General features: G+C 35.5%; 1 protein-coding gene across 1 annotated transcript; it reads right to left on the bottom strand.

The window, feature by feature from the left end:
• Window positions 1-646: 646 nt before the first annotated feature.
• On the bottom strand, window positions 647-10,560 carry LOC131936152 (kielin/chordin-like protein). The gene is made up of 9 exons (XM_059293061.1): window positions 10,107-10,560; window positions 9,499-9,646; window positions 9,160-9,377; window positions 6,688-6,835; window positions 6,290-6,519; window positions 3,927-4,074; window positions 3,127-3,326; window positions 1,855-2,002; window positions 647-1,095 (listed from the first exon to the last, which is right to left on the bottom strand). Exons 1-9 carry the CDS (start codon window positions 10,470-10,472, stop codon window positions 968-970), a joined length of 1,734 nt encoding a protein of 577 aa, XP_059149044.1. The 5' UTR covers window positions 10,473-10,560; the 3' UTR covers window positions 647-967.
• Window positions 10,561-17,130: the final 6,570 nt, after the last annotated feature.

Genomic DNA, 17,130 nt, shown 5'->3' with positions numbered 1-17,130 from the left:
GTATTTCAGGCTTTAATTACTTTATTGAAATCTTTGTTTATCTATGCAATTTGCTAATCTCTATAATATATAAAGCTAAGTTGTCGGGTGCCCGATATGGCACTTCCCGGCGCCACAGGCGCTTCAAATTTGGCAGGATCTTGCCTTGGGGCGACAGAACACGGGGGCCGGTTGGCCGAAAAGTCTACGACGAGGGGGTCAAAACTGACCTCGACTGACCGGCGCCTTATATGGGCGAATTAATTAAGCATTCAAATTCTCAATGTTTTCGAAAGCCTAAGCGAAGCTGGGCAGCATGCCTAGTATTTCAGAAATGTAATATACAAGAATGTTTAGGGGAGATAACTCCCGCACCATTTTATACTAGACTTCTATTTTTTTTTTACAAATGGAATCGAATCTAACACATGCAATTTCGAAAACTGAAATGACTAGCAACTATTCCACTTTTTACAAATGGCGCCGAGAACCGCTTAATGGTAGCAAATTTACAATCCAATATCAAGCAGAGGGCGCATGCTGTTCTAATTTTTCTTAAATGTTCATAGAAAACACAACTTGAATTTTAACATGTCTTCAAAACAACCTGAAAACAATTCAAACAAGAAAGCAACTTAAATTCATTTAAATATTTTTTATTGCTTTATTTAAACACAATAGTACCTCAACAGACCAGACATTTTTCTTTAAACTGTTAATATATATTGGATGTCAATTTATCTGCTTATTATGAAGTATGGGATTTAAAATGTCTGTGTATTGTGCATTTAATCAAAAATAATTATTTAAAAAATGACATAATATTGGAAAATTTATTTGTTCAAGAAAAAAAAATTACAATTCTGAAAGGAAAAATAACACTTTTTCTGTAACACAATACGGAGAATGATGATAAAAGGTTTTAGAAATTCTATCTGTTCATGATTACAGCATTACAATTATGGTCAATTCAAGGTTGATTTTCACACTATCCAAAACACACGGGCTGTGGCTCCTCCCCCAGACCACCTGGACCACAGGTACACACTCCACGACCAGGTACCTCGACCATAACACCATCTGGAACTATAGAGCCGGCAATTCTGCAGTTACGACCTGATAACAACAAAGACAAGGAATAATTTCGTACAGTTGTATAATTAAAGTACATACTGTTCAAATTAATAGTAAGATTTAAATATAAAAGGCATTGCTGTTGAAAAACACAATATGTAGGAAAAGTCTATGTAATCAATCTTATTTTTTTTAAATCTTCTTAAAAATGTGGCAAGCGATATAATTATAGTTACATTTGTAAAAAATAAAGCCGTTTGGGAACCATCGATTACACTCATTTTTATATTTTTGTATCAAATACAAGCCATTGAAAAGCAGTCTAGAATTATTTTATCAATTTATATATATTCAAAACCTGCCCTCAACCTCTCCTTGAAGTTAACCGTAATGGCCAGGGAGAGTAAAACAATAAAAGTCAGAACAATTGTTTTCCATGATAAAAATACAAAATAGTGACCTATGGTGTATAAAGTAGTACTGTGTTTATCTTAAATAATATAGCATCCCCAATCACCACAACACCCTGACTCTACTAATCCAAATTAAAAATAAAAGTGTTTGCTAAATTACTATATACTATATTGATAGTAATTATTTCTTTGACTACTTCTAGCCTAAATGAAACCGGAAGTAATTTTTGTACTTATTACACAAATGTTATCAAATATTCAATTTTGGTTGAAGAATGTGCTTATTGGCAACAAAAATTTGGAACCATTTGGAACCAGCTTTTCATGTCTATTTAGTCGGTAAATGAGATTTCTGCAATACCAACTTCAGATATATTTCATCACCCACCGTTGGGACAAACAGGACAGCAGACGCCAGGCTTGTATACTTTATCAACACACTCGACATGAAAACAGCAATTTATGGCACATTCGTACCGGCCGTTGTAACAGTCGCAAATCATACACGGGTCTGTCAATGATGGGTTCTCCACAGCCTTTATAAAACAGATAATTTTGGGTTAACAAATAATTCGTTGTCACATATAGGCCTACATACATGGGATTGTGTTTAAATAAATGTACATATTGGGGGTCATCCATAAATGACGTCACGCTTTTTTTGACGATTTTTACCTCCCCCTCCCCTCCGTCACACGTCGTCACAAAAAGCCAGACCCCCCCCCCTAAAATGACGTCACACCTCAGCCTATAACCCGCCTCAAAATTGCAGTTGAATTTTTTTTAAACAGCTATATTTCTCCAAATTTTGTCTGAACTCTGTCAAAATAGAGTATTTTAATCAATTGTTATTATAATTTATTAAAACAGTTTTCTAAAACGCAAAATAACGTTTAAAATTCGTTTTCTAACATTGCTTTTTTATAATTCAAAAGTGTGACGTCGCACAATCTGAACCTCCCCTTCCCGTCATCACACACCGTCACAAAATTACGGACCCCCCTCCCCCCTACGAGTGTGACGTCAGTTATGGACGACCCCTTCGCTTAATTAAAGTGTTTTTTAATCAAACAAGTCAAAAAATAATTACAAATAATTTAATATAAAATTGATTAAAATATAGCGGCTTATCAATTCTGTGCGAATCGTTTTTATCTTGTTATTTTTAGACTTTAAATCACTACAATGTGGCTAATTTAATGATCTTTTTTATGTGAGAATTATAAAGAAATAATCTCTAAGCCAAATACTTATTACCTAATACCTAAGATATAAAATAACCTCTCAATGAACAAGAAAACGCTTTTAGTTTTTCTGAAAATTGAAGATTCGAATATCAGGTGTCGAGTTTCTTAAGATTACAAGTCTAAATTATTTTAAATGTATTTTTGTAAGGAACTTAGAAAGCTTTATGTCATATTGCTTTGTCTTCACATATTGCAAACTTTGAAACGACGTTGTCAGTTAGAAGTTCCCGAAATTTCGCTCGTCCGTTTTGATCTATGACAACAGACAGACCGACGAGAGACGGAGGAAGCAAGTCAAATTAAGGCTTAAATAAAAGTTTATATATAGACAAGTGTGCTGTAAAATGTTCATCAGTTTTATTTCAAAGAAAATCATAAATCGAAAATATGTTGTACTGTTAACTACGACTTACTTCACAGCTCTGGGGTTTCGGTGTTGTAGTTGTGGTTGGTGGTGACTTTGTTGTTGTTGCTGTAGCTGGAGTGACAACCACACACACAGCTGACAAACTGTCGAGGTACTCATTCGTGACACACGAGCACTCCCCGTACCCGGGGATCACCACAGACTTCCCATACGGTATGATCTGACCTCCAATTGCACAATTCCAGCCTGGTAATACAAGACAACAGAATGGTTGCAAGGTGGAGTGGATATGTATCTTCCATTAAATTTACAGATTACTAGCAATGCTGCGCTCTCGGAAACGAAGAAATCCAAATAAATCCGATGTACTTAAAATCAACTATTAAACATGATGTTTAAAATATCAGCACGGTATATCAGTTCCTATTATCAGCTATTTTTAGACTTCAAATCTAGTTCACTGTTTAGCTAATGTAGAGCGCTCGATAAAGCAAATGTAGTCGTAATAGTGCCGCCATTTCACTATTTAAGATATGTTTATGCTAGAAACTCAACATCGTTGTAATACATAAGGTATATGCTGTCGGTTACACTTCCGCAGGTGCGATAAGTGCCTTCCTAGACTCCGTTTAGTCATCAAATATTGTATGACCAAAAACAATGTGTTGTAATTTGCATTAAAAATAAAAAAAAATAAAAAAAACTTTCTAAGAGTAAAACACTTGAGCGTAAAATGTGTCAGAAATCGCATGAGCAATCAAATCTTCTACTAAATATAGGTTCGATGTTTTAGGGTAAAAGATTAAATCACAAACACAAAAACAGGTACATCGAAGGAAAACTCACCATTGGGACACTCCAGACAGCATTCACCTGGCTTGATGAGACTGTCAACACACCTGGGCTGCTCACATCCAGAGTACCAGCACTCGTACTCACCACTGTTACAGTAACAATACATGCATGGCTCACCTAGGCCTGGGTTCTCGATACCCTTTGTTAAATAGGAACATAGAATGGGAAAGATGATACACACATACATTTCGACACACAAACACACACACGCACACTTACGTAAGTGCATATATTTATGTATTTATGTGTTTGTATGTCTGTCGGTGTGTGTGTTCTGGTATAGATGATTTATTTCACAAATATTTAGACTCTAAGAATTTAAAAAAAAAAGACAGGTATAGAAAAAAGCGTTCAAAGACGATGTTAATAAAATTGCACAAAAAAAAATTCATAAAAAACGTTTTAATAACAAGCTTTTATGTAATAATGCACTAAAAAGTAGAAAATAAATTATAGACTACTATTTAAATAACTAGAAAGAAAAGCGTGGGTCACTTTAGTATCTATTGGATTGTGACCTACTTAGGTCTAGTAATGTTTTATTTTTAGGTTGACATTTGTTATAATACCATATATGGTCTGTGGTGCAATAACCGGTTTTTTTCCGCTGTCTTACTAAGAGAGTCTTAGACTCAGAAATTTTCCATCGAGAGATGATTGATTGTTTCAGACCAGATGACCACCCCAACCAATGGTCTTATGATTTGAAGGTGACCTTCCATGTTACCTAAGTCTATAAATAGATCGCCCACAGGTGTCTCGAGGCAGTCTTTGGTCAGACGTCGTTGAAGAGAGATAAGCCCTGTGTGTTGCCGTGCAGTATTAAGTTGTTATATTACTTGTGATTAAGTAATTCTTTATGCTAATACCAGTGTTATGTATACAGTGGTGATTTTTCTGAAGTGTTAAAAGCTGTGATAGTGTATCATACTATTTATTCCCACGAATTGTAAGTTGGGTTTTGTTCATTCTGTAAATCCATTTTATTCTTGTTTAAATCTAGTGTTCTGCCACGACTTTGTACTCTTATTACAAGTTATATGCAGATTAAATGTATTGTTGTCATCAGTAGTTTCTCTAGTGTTTCCCCTAGACATTAATTACAAGTCCTAGCGAACTAGTGAGTCAACTTTCTTTTATTTAGGCTTATCGCCATCTGTGTGTAATTAGTTAAACGAATCCGGGAGCGTTCGCCATCTATCTGGCTGATAGATTGGTGTCCGTTACAGGATACCTACACTAATGTTTAGGAAGACACCCACGCTTTTCTTTCTAGTTATTTAAATAGTAGTCTATAATTTATTTTCTACTTTTTAGTGCATTATTACATAAAAGCTTGTTATTAAAACGTTTTTTATGAATTTTTTTGTCAGTACTTTACATGTTTTATTTACAATAGAGTTACATGACTAAAAACCATTGCGCGCCTACTAAACATCACGTTCAGTAGGCGCGCAATGGTTTTTGAACGCAGCCATTGAACGTGATGGCACAGCTATTGAAGGTGATGACGCGTGTGGTGTGGTTGGATAGACATGCCTACTAATTCGGTCCAAATTTTAATTAATTCATAAAAAATTAATTAGGCATCCTATTAAGTCAAATTTAATTTCAGATTGCATTGTCTTCATGTCTTGACCCACGTGTCAAATGTGAATCGTATCGGTCAAGTAGAAGTTTCCGAATTTTCACTCCTGCGTTTCGGTCTAGACTGACGACAGAGGAAGCAAGTTAAATAAAAGCTTGTAAAAATACTCTCCTGAATTGTAATTCATTAAAAATGCAGTTTAATGCAATAAAGTGTATAATAAAAAGTTGCTTTAGAGCATGAACATATACCAAATTTTCAATCTATAAATTATCCATTAGTCCGTATTGATGGGTGGTTATTTGAAACACACTCCATTTTCTCATGATTTTCCGCGATCTTTCTCGATCCTATGCTGCTCTGAGTAGTCCTGAAACGGGCAGCCCACGAATAATCACTCGACGTATTAGCCTTCCCCTTCTTCTCACTACTGATACAGTGTATAGCATTAAGGTTTTAGATAAACTGTTGGTTCGTGGGACATGCCTATTTGCATTAGTGATCTTTTCATAGGCTTCTTTATTATGTATACGATATTTGTAAGATGTCCATTGGAGAGGTCTGCGTTGAAGGTCCATGTCTCACATCCATACAGGAAGACAGATATGACCAATAGCCGCATTAGTTTAACTTTTGTGTCAATGAAAGTCTTTTTGTCAGGCCAAATGCTCCTTAATTATAAATCAAGTCTTTCTATTTTTAAGCTGAATCACTAACTTAAAATTAGTTTAGTCTCAAGGTGTTACGTTTAAAAAATACAACTCACTTCACAAGTGTTAAGCGCTAGCGTGGTCGGCTTCACTGAGGTTGTTGGTTTGACTGTTGTTGTGGTGGTCGTCGCTTTTGTTGTTGTGGTGGTGAGTGGAGTGGGGGATGTGGGAATACATATCGGTCCCGAGTCCCCAGCTGTGGGGCCACAACCACACTGACCAAGCCCAGGGACGTCCACAATACGACCGTCTTGGACTATGGAACCACCGATCATGCAGTTTCGGCCTGGAAATTAAAAAAAAAGTAAAGGTGATCGAATGTTTTTACATTTTGTTTTAAAACGCTTTTATAGTTTGATAATTTAATTGTTGCGGGTACTCAAAGTAATTAACTATTTTAAAAACTTGTCTTCCAATGTAAACTTGTAAACTCTCTGTGTAAAGCTGTACTCACCATTAGGACAAACTGGACAGCAGATCCCCGGCTTTCGTACACTGTCCACACACTCTGGAGGTAGACAACACATCTGTTCACAGTTGTACTCTCCGTTGCTACATGTGCACATCAAACAAGGGTCACTTAGAGAAGGATTGACCACACCCTTGGAAAGAACAAATAGTGAATTTTGCTCTTATTAAAAGCTGCTACACTACTATAAAATACAATAATTACTCAATATGCGAGGTTAGTCTAAATAATTTCACAATGTTAACATCCGGAGTACAGAACTTTAGAAGCAGGAACACTGCTCAACCTTCACACACACACACAAACACAATTCAAAATTCATCACATACATTGTTTTTGTTCCAACAATTTGTAGTGTTCCACAGATTGAAATGCAGTAAACAACGATATTATACGTGTGTTCTTTGACACCATACATTATTTTACAATAAAATTTTAAAAATAGTGCACGTCGTAGCCATTACACACTGATAAAAGATGAGTTACATTACTTTGCATGGTAAAATCACTGAATACAATCCACACAAAATATAAAGTTAAATGATACGTTAGATCACTTCGCATTTTAAAATCCGCAATCCGTAAACATATCACAATAAATATGGCTCCACAGTCTTATAGACCATTGGATTATTGTGTATTTAAAATCCAAGCGCATTGCTGGGGGGGGGGGTAAGATGAGAATAGCGAGACGTTGCCCAGGTGCCAGGCCCCCTCTATCCACACTGTTGAAGGACCAAAGAGGCAGTTTCTTAGAAGTCGATAGAGTGGTGGTTGCTGATTTTGTGACAGTTATAGATGCCTTTGTTACTGCAGACGGTGGCTTGTTGGTAGTTAATGATTTTGTTGCATGTGTTGTTTCAGTTGTTATCAATAGTTCTTTAGTTGTAGCTGATGTTGTTACTAAAGCACGGGCAACGACTTGGCTGAACAACACAACCACAATAAACAGCAACGAAAATATTTTTTGAAAGAATCCATCATTTTCTTTAGAAAGCTAATAACTCCTATCTTATTGACAAAAAAAACCCAATAAAGTCCTTTAATTTGCTAAAAAAAATTACAATTTACAAAAATAAATGTAAATCCATTTCATTTGTTACATAATATAATTGTATTTGAATGCGCGAATCTCACTCACTTGAACGTAGCTGTAAATCGTATCTACTTCCTTAACAATTATAATAAGCTATGTAAAGCCTCATCACTGACAGCCTCCCTAAATTCGGCCGCTAAGGCTAAGAACTGATGATACATTTTATTTTTCTCAAAATCCTGTCTTAAATATACCGTTCAACATCTGCTCATAGGCACCTAAAAATCTGAAAGCTTGAAGTAGATATCAGTAAGCCTTATACGTATTTGTAATTTCTAATTACATATATCAACAGTGACGTAGCGAGGTCGGGTGTCACCCTGTGCGGCACTTAATGGTGTTCCCCCCCCCCTCAGAGGCATAGCGACACTTCCCGGGGACAAACTTTCAAATTTTCGATTTGCATCCCCCCTCAAACTTTCGATTTGCACCCCCCCCCCCCAAACTTTCCATTTGCACCCCTCCCCCCCTCAAACTTTCGATTTGCACCCCCCCCCCCTCAAGTTTTTCTCTATATATTTTGCTATTTTTTGCGTGGGTGTCTTCTTTAACATAAGTAAAGGTATCCAATAGATACTAAAGTGACCCACGCTTTTCTTTATAGTTATTTAAATAGTAGTCTATAATTTATTTTCTACTTTTTAGTACATTATTACATAAAAGCTTGTTATTAAAACGTTTTTTATGAAATTTTTTTCAGTACTTTACATGTTTTATTTACAATAGAGTTACATGACTAAAAACCATTGCGCGCCTACTGAACGTGATGGCGCAGCTATTGAACGTACCGTGATGGCGCAGCTATTGAACGTGATGACGCGTGTGGTGTGGTTGGCTAGACATGCCTACTAATTCGGTCCAAATTTTAATTAATTCATAAAAAATTAATTAGGCATCCAATTAGTCAAATTTAATTTCAGATTGCATTGTCTTCATGTCTTGACCCACGTGCCAAGTGTGAATCGTATCGGTCAAGTAGAAGTTTCCGAATTTTCACTCCTGCGTTTCGGTCTAGACTGACGACTGACGACTGACGACTGACGAGGAAGTGATATATATATATATATATATATATATATTTATATATATATATATATATATATATATATATATATATATATATATATATATATATATATATATATATAATATTTACTACATCTTTCATCTGATCGTCATGAAACTTTGGGAAGTTGTTAGGCTTACTCCTAGAGAGGTTTCAAATTTTCAATTTCGATAAATCAATATAATGTTTTGTATAATAGGTTGTAATATTTTTTGAAAAAAAAATTATTTTTGTTGCTAATACGTTTAAGTCAACACTAAGGTTCGTGGTATCAACGAGAAAATACGGTGCTTACTTCACACGTTTTTGGTTTCGATGTCGTTGATTTAAGAGTTGTTGTCGTAGGTGGTGCTTTTGTCGTTGTTGTCGTTGAAGAAGTCGTGGGCGCCGGAAAACACACGGGCTGTGGCTCCTCCCCTAGACTCCCTGGACCACAGGTACACACTCCACGACCAGGTACCTCGACCATAAGACCATCTGGAACTATGGAGCCGGCAATTCTGCAGTTACGACCTGACAACAACAAAGATAAGGAATAATTGTATACAGTTGTAAAATGGAAAGTGATATTCAAATATAAAAAGTTCTGCTGTTGAAAATCACAATTTTGTTAGTAAATGAGTAAATCACCCACCGTTGGGACAAAAAGGACAGCAGACTCCAGGCTTGTATACTCTATCAACACACTCATAAGGCTGGCAACAATTTAGGTAGCAATCATACATGCCGTAGTTACAGCTGCAAATCATACACGGGTCGGTTAACGATGGGTTCTCTACAGCCTGTTGTCAACAATACAAATGTTAAGATCTTAAGAACAGCTGTAGGTACAAATTAAGTCAGTCTACTTCATTCGTAATTGTTTTTTTGCTGTCGGCATTTAGAGAGACGATATTTTGGCGGCTGTTTTTTTAGGGCGGCCATTTGAATTATCAGCTTTATGTTTATGTATTTTGTTCTTACATTTTTGTTTTTACTTATTTTAATGTTTTAGAATTCTGTATTTTTTCTTTACTTATCATTTGTTAAATATTTTCTATTTAACGTGCGATATTCTGAGTTACAATTTTTAAAAATGCTTCGAAAATCCTAAATTAAAAACAGATTGTTAGGTAAGAAGTTTCTGTACATAAGCATTCTTTAGATGAAATAAAAACCACAATGAGACTCTCAAGATTTTTAATTCATCAGTAAAATTGTTTTTTTTTTTTTTGTTATTTTTAATTTAAAAAAAAAACTTACCGAACAATTTATTTGTCTTGCAGTCTCCAGTGTAGTTGAACCAGTGCTTATGGTTATTGGTGTCCTTGATGTGGTGGTTGGTGCTTTCGTTGTGGTCGGTGCTTTCACTGTAGTCGTTGGTGCTTTCGCTGTAGTCGTTGGTGCTTTCGTTGTAGTCGTTGGTGCTTTCGCAGTGGTCGTTGGTGCTTTCGCAGTAGTCGTTGGTGCTTTCGTTGTGGTAGTGGGTATTTTTGTGGTTGTTTTCGTCGTTGTAGGTGCCGCCTTAGTAGTAGCCGATGTTGTGTTACTTATTATCACACTATCAATACTGTGACTACACAACAATAACAACATATGAATAAATAAAAACTTGTTCATGAAATCCATCGTAATTTTATCTTTAGAGAGCACTGAAGAAGATCCTTCGTGAAAATGTCCGTATTCAAACTGTTTCTTTTTATTTTATATAAATAATTCCTCACCATCGATAAAAACTTAAATCTACTACTGCTTGAAAGTGTATGGTAAGATAAAAAAATGTGGATGTATTTATCGTGAATATAACTGTCAATCTTGATATAATTTTAACAACAGAAATATCGAATGTTAAGCCTTTCTATTGAGCTGCTGTATAGGATCTGAGCCTCAAGGTTGACGCTAATCTCAAATACTTGGTATTTCTTGCCTTAACGTACTTTTTATTAAATATGTTTATGTCAGTAGCGTACGCAGGGGTGGAGCAGGGGGAGCGGCCGCTCCCCCTCTGGCCATTTTCAGCAAAGTGGCGCCTTTTTGGAAACTTTTTAAACTCAAAGTTTTAAACAATGATATTTGTTAAAAAAAATATTTTTGGTCGGCACATCTATGTAAATCACAAGATTTCTTTTCATGCAGCAATTAAGCATTATTGTAGTAGTGTCTACGTTTACAACACGTATTAACAGCTGCATCAGTAACCATTATGATGCATTGCAATGTTTAAAAAACCTCTACGAGTAGTACCACTTGGCAAGAGGGGTGTTAAGTTTATGGCAACTGTATAATGTATATACTTACGAATAATTGAATTAGAAAATGTTATACATAAAACTTCACACATCATTACTTTATACATACAGTTTGAATCGTGTGATTAATTTTAAAAAAATTACAATACAGAAACAAATACAACTGATGTGGCACCTCTATTTAAATTTACTTATGAGCAAACTGCGTAGTGGTGGGGACATTTTGACAAGGTCAACAACGTCATTACGATTACAAATTATATAAAACAGTTACAACAGAGGCGTATCCAGGTTTTCGTTGTAGGGGGAGCGAAAAGAGCAAAAATAGGCGCCGAATTTTGAACAAGTTCTGTATACGTGTATTATATATATATATATATATATATATATATATATATATATATATATATATATATATAATTATATATATATATATATATATATATATATATATATATATATATATATATATATATATATATATAATTATATATATATATATATATATATATATATATATATATATATATATATATATATATATATATATATATATATATATATGTTTATCTATATATATATATATATAATTACTAGCTTTATGTCATTACTTCGCTATGATGTAAAATAAATTGAAAGTAGCACTCTGAAGAAATAAGAAAAAACATACAATGTAGGCCGACAAAACAAAAATTGTATCAATTTAAACAAAATATATATATATACACACACAACAACCAAAAAACAATGAACGTAACACAATCTGTTTTGTAATTCTTGTAAAAAAAAATTCTTACATAATAATTCCTGGGAAATTATTTAATTAAGACAAGTGAAATAGGGGAAATAATCACTCTCTTACTATAAATATGTATATATCTACACATTTAATTATAAACGTCAAAACAAATAAATAATTACTTTAGAATATAATGAAATTCTTTAACACTATTCGTGTTTACAAAATGTTTTTGTCTATAATCAGAATATAATATATCGTCATTATAAATGCTAAAGCATTACAGCATAATGAAAGTTTTTAAAATCAGAGTTGGTATAAAACCACGCTTTTCGATAAAATAGAATAACATTCGGAATAACAGCCTACATTTAACTAAATATCGGTGTTTTTGTACAGATCAAATATTTTTAATTCACTACTGCTTCTTTGAGTTCTTTAAAGGTAATTTTTTAACATAGTGATAGGTATGGGTTAGATCACTGTATTGATCACACACCTTTTTACTGGTAATTGCAAAAACAATATTCACAGAGTTTTACGTTTAAAAAGCTAATTTTCTGGCGGCATGGTACTTTGGTACATCATTACGCGTTTTTCTACATGTACTTAACAGATCAGTTCATGGTGGGTGTGGGGGGGTGGGTCGGTTCAACTTCATTCACCACAGTCCGGTCACTTTAGGTCAATTATCCAACCCAGTGTATACCTAGGTGTGACATTAATATCGCTCTACACAATCGTGGTGGTGTTTGTGTGTGTGTGTAGGGGGGGGGGGAGATAACCAACTCAGAGTGAACATAGCGTCAGTTTTTAGATGACTGTTCTAAACATACATATAAATTACACAAATATATATTACACAGATATATATTACAGAAATAGATTTAAATAAGTAGCAGTGGTATTATGACAATATTTTTTACAGAGGGGTCCATGGGGGAGGGGGTTCTAACTGTTTCATATAATTTGTAATCGTAATCACTATCGCCCAAACTGTAAGAATACTACTACTTCATCGTGATGACGTTGTTGACCTTGTCAAAATTTCCCTACCACTACGCAGTTTGCTCATAAGTAAATTTAAATAGAGGTGCCACATCACTTGTATTTGTTTCTGTATTGTATTTTTTTTTAATTAATCACACGATTCAAACTGTATATATAAAGTAATTATGTGTGCAGTTTTATATATAACATTTTCTAATTCAATTATTCGTACGCAAAAACATTATAAAGTTGCCTTAAACTTAACACCCCTCTTGCCAAGTGGTACTACCCGTAGAGGTTTTTTAAACATTGCAACGCATCGTAATGGTTATTTTTAGAATGGCAAAATGATTCAGCTGTTAATACGTGTTGTAAACGTAGACACTACTAGACTAGTACAATAATGCTTAATTGCTTCATGAAAAGAAATCTTTTGATTTACATAGATGTGCCGACTAAAAATATTTTTTTAACAAATTTCATTGTTTAAAACTGAATTAAAAAAGTTTCCAAAAAGGCGCCACTTTGCTGAAAATGGCCAGAGGGGGAGCGGCCGCTCCCCCTGCTCCCCCCTGCGTACGCTACTGAGTTACAACCCCCTCCCCCATGGACCCCTCTGTAAAAAAAAATATTGTCATAATACCACTGCTACTTATTTAAATCTATTTGTGTAATATATATTTGTGTAATATATATTTGTGTAATATATATGTATGTTTAGAACAGTCATCTAAAAACTGACGCTATGTTCACTCTGAGTTGGTTATCTTCCCCCCCCCCCCCCCCACACCTCACCACCACAATTGTGTAGAGCAGGTGTTCCCAACCTCTTTTTTTCCTCTAGAGCACATTCTAAAATATCGGTAGGGTGGCGGGCACCACCTATTTTAAATCGACAAACTCCTTCCAGAGGCGTAGCGACCCTTCCCGTCACCGATTTGCACCCCCCCCCCCCTCAAACTTTCGATTTCCATCCCCTTCAACCTTTTAATAATGTTTATGAAAAAAATTCTGTCTCTGTCGAATAGTGAGAGGCGGGCACATACGAATCGTTCGGCGGGCGCCATGGCGCCCGCGGGCACGGGGTTGGGAACCCCTGGTGTAGAGCGACATTAATGTCACACCTAAGTATACACCGGGTTGGATAATTGACCTAAAGTGAACGGACAGTGGTGAATCAAGTTGTTTTTGGTTGTAGTGTGTGTGTGTGTGTATATATATTTTTTGTTTAGATTGATACAATTTTTGTTTTGTCGGCCTACATTGTGTGTTTTTTCTTATTTCTTTAGAGTGCTACTTTCAATTTATTTTACATCATAGCGAAGTAATGACATACAGCTAGTAATTATATATATATATATATATATATATATATATATATATATATATATATATATATATATATATATATATATATATATATATATATATTATAGAACGTGTTAAAAATTCGGCGCCTTTTATTGCTCTTTTCGCTCCCCCTACAACGAAAACCTAGATACGCCTCTGGTTTATGTATATATATATATATATATATATATATATATATATATATATATATATATATATATATATATATATATATATATATATATATATATATATATATATATAAGTAGTATAGTAGGTCGTGTTTGGGTCGTAAGAGGAGGAGGAGGCGAGGGGGAAGAGGAGGAGGAGGAGGAGGAGGAGGAGTGATTGATTATTTTGACCGTTATTGATTGATTTTTGCCCACCTGTTGCATATTTTGACCGTTATTGATTGATTTTTGCCCACCTGTTGCATATTTTGACCGTTATTGATTGATTCTCGACCACCTGTTGATTTGTGTCCCTGTTTTTTTGACCAACTATTGATTTTTTTGCCCGTTGTTGATTGTTCATTAAACAACTGTTGCTTATTTTGACTAGTAGGTTATTGTTTTGATCGGTATGTTGACCACTTGACCACTTGTTGACCAAAACGATTATCATAGAGGAGGAGGAGGTTATTGTTTTGATCAATTGATCGATATATTGACCAGTTGACCAACTGACCACTTGAGCTATTGTTTTATTAATGGTTAAATAATAATGTTATACATTTTGTTGACCAGTGGACCAACTGACCAGTAGTTGACCAGATGATCAGTTTATCGGTTGTTGACCAGTTGCCCATTTGTTGGTTGTTTTTATTGACCTGGACGACAGTCCGACTTTAACAGTATATCGTAAAATAGTATTTCACCACCCTCCAGTGAGGGTGTGGGTGGGGGTGACGCGGGTGAAACCCGGGGTCGGGTGGGGGAGGTGGTAGCAGGTGGTACCCCTTCCCTTTGTGTGTTGCAATCTCATTCTCCCTTTGTCTGAAGTCTGTGTGATCATGTCCTTTTGTGTGCCGCTACTAGCGTCATACTCAAAGGCAGGTGCTGTACCCCATTGTCTAATCCAACTCACGCGCCTTTACTATCGATTTTTTTTTTTAAAAGTCATGTTTAAACATGTTGACCGTATAAAATCTTTGTTGAATAGGACTGATGGATGTCGAATTCTACTCGTCTTAATATAAAGAGATACAACACGTGCCAACAGCCGGGCGGTTATTGCCCCCTTCCTGGTTTCTACTTGGTTGTTGTGTTTATGGCTTGCGTTTATATACACACACACACACACACACACACACACACAACTTACACACAACTTATATCACAACAAAAGACTTCTTATATTTTATGAATTTATTTCAACTTTCTCCAAGTCATCAAACGCTTTTAAAATATCATATCTCAGGGCGAGTAAACGTTCAAAGGCTACACGAGAGAGATTAATTCCAGAATTATTAGGAAATTTAAGATCTGTACCATCCATAAGATCTCTAAGATTTAAAGTGTTTTTGTTCATGAATTGACTAACGATAGCTACTTTATAACCACTGTCATTCGTCGTTCGTATTTCCGTCACTTTATTACTACTCCTGGCCACAAGTATCCAATCTTCACTAGACATCTTGAAAGCGCGGAAATAAACGTTTATAATTAGTCCCAATAAGTGCAAGTGTTAAACGTGATATAAGTCGATCGTTAATATATTGTCGAGCCGGTGACGGTGAAAAAGGGTGGAGAATAAGTTTTAGGCTAGCTCCCCGAACTTTCTTCAAAACAAAATAAACTGCGTATAACCCGCAGCTGTTGGTTACAATGTCTTGCAAAACTCTTGAATTGTAAACGAATGGTCTGTTTGAATTATTTTTTATAAAAGTCAAAATGGCGGGTGATGCAGCACGCGACCACCTTCTTTTGTACTTTGTGAGGTCAATAACCTTTGTATAAACATCCGCGTTGCCTGCTTATAGAATAGTCGATAAAAATTACGGCGCTAAACTCGGGACCAATCGTAAGTGTTAAAACACGCGCACGTCAATCCTGGAATGCAGTACACAATGGCCCGCTCCACCCTCCCCCTTGTTCACACCCGCGGTGTCTGCGTATAGAATTTTGAATAAATTTAGCATGTAGTAATGTTTACAAATTCCACGCACAAGCGAAACACGGGCACGCGTCGGCCGCCCATTGTATTCTGTGAGGACAATACCCATTGTATGGGTAGCTGAGCGCTGGACAATAGGCTTTGAAAACCCGACCGCGTCTTGGTCCAAAGGGACGACTCGTTTCACTGCGCAAGCGTGAAACAGGCGAGATAAAGAAATTAGATTTTTGATTTTATGTATCAAGCAGGTGACGAGGTATGTTTTTGTTTTTAAACCAAGGATTGCAGTAGAGTTCTATGACCTCCACATCTGCGTGACCCACGCCTACATAATTAGACCACGCGTTCATAGTGAGGCTTTATGTTTTTGTTTTTTAAACCAAGAATTGCAGTAGAGTTCAACGACCTCCACATCTGCGTGACCCACGCCTGCATAATTGACCCACGCGTTCATAAAGTATAAATTCAGACGAAATTTTACTTCAAACACTACTTCTCAAGACTTCAACTCATCTTCACGTCCAGCCAACCAGCCATCCTGCTACGGACTACATACCTTGTGATACCGCGTCCACTGAACTAACTATACTGCTACGGACCGCATACTTTGTGATTCCGCATCCATAGAATCAACTATCCTCATACGGACTTTGTACTTTGTGATACCGAGTTCACTTCATCTTAGACATTCACATCATCCAGCACTAAGGTAAGGTTAATATTTTTATTTTTTATTATATATATATGTATATATATTCTTTTAAGGGAGTTAACTCAGCGAATATAAAGATACGTTTATTCCCTTTAATAAAATTTTATTTATTTATTTTCTTGTAGTCAAATG

This window comes from Physella acuta, unplaced genomic scaffold (genome assembly GCF_028476545.2).
Source record: "Physella acuta isolate Inbredline_101_S28 unplaced genomic scaffold, ASM2847654v3 ptg000170l, whole genome shotgun sequence".
Classification (NCBI taxonomy): domain Eukaryota; kingdom Metazoa; phylum Mollusca; class Gastropoda; family Physidae; genus Physella; species Physella acuta.
This window is presented reverse-complemented; position numbering and strand designations above follow the sequence as displayed.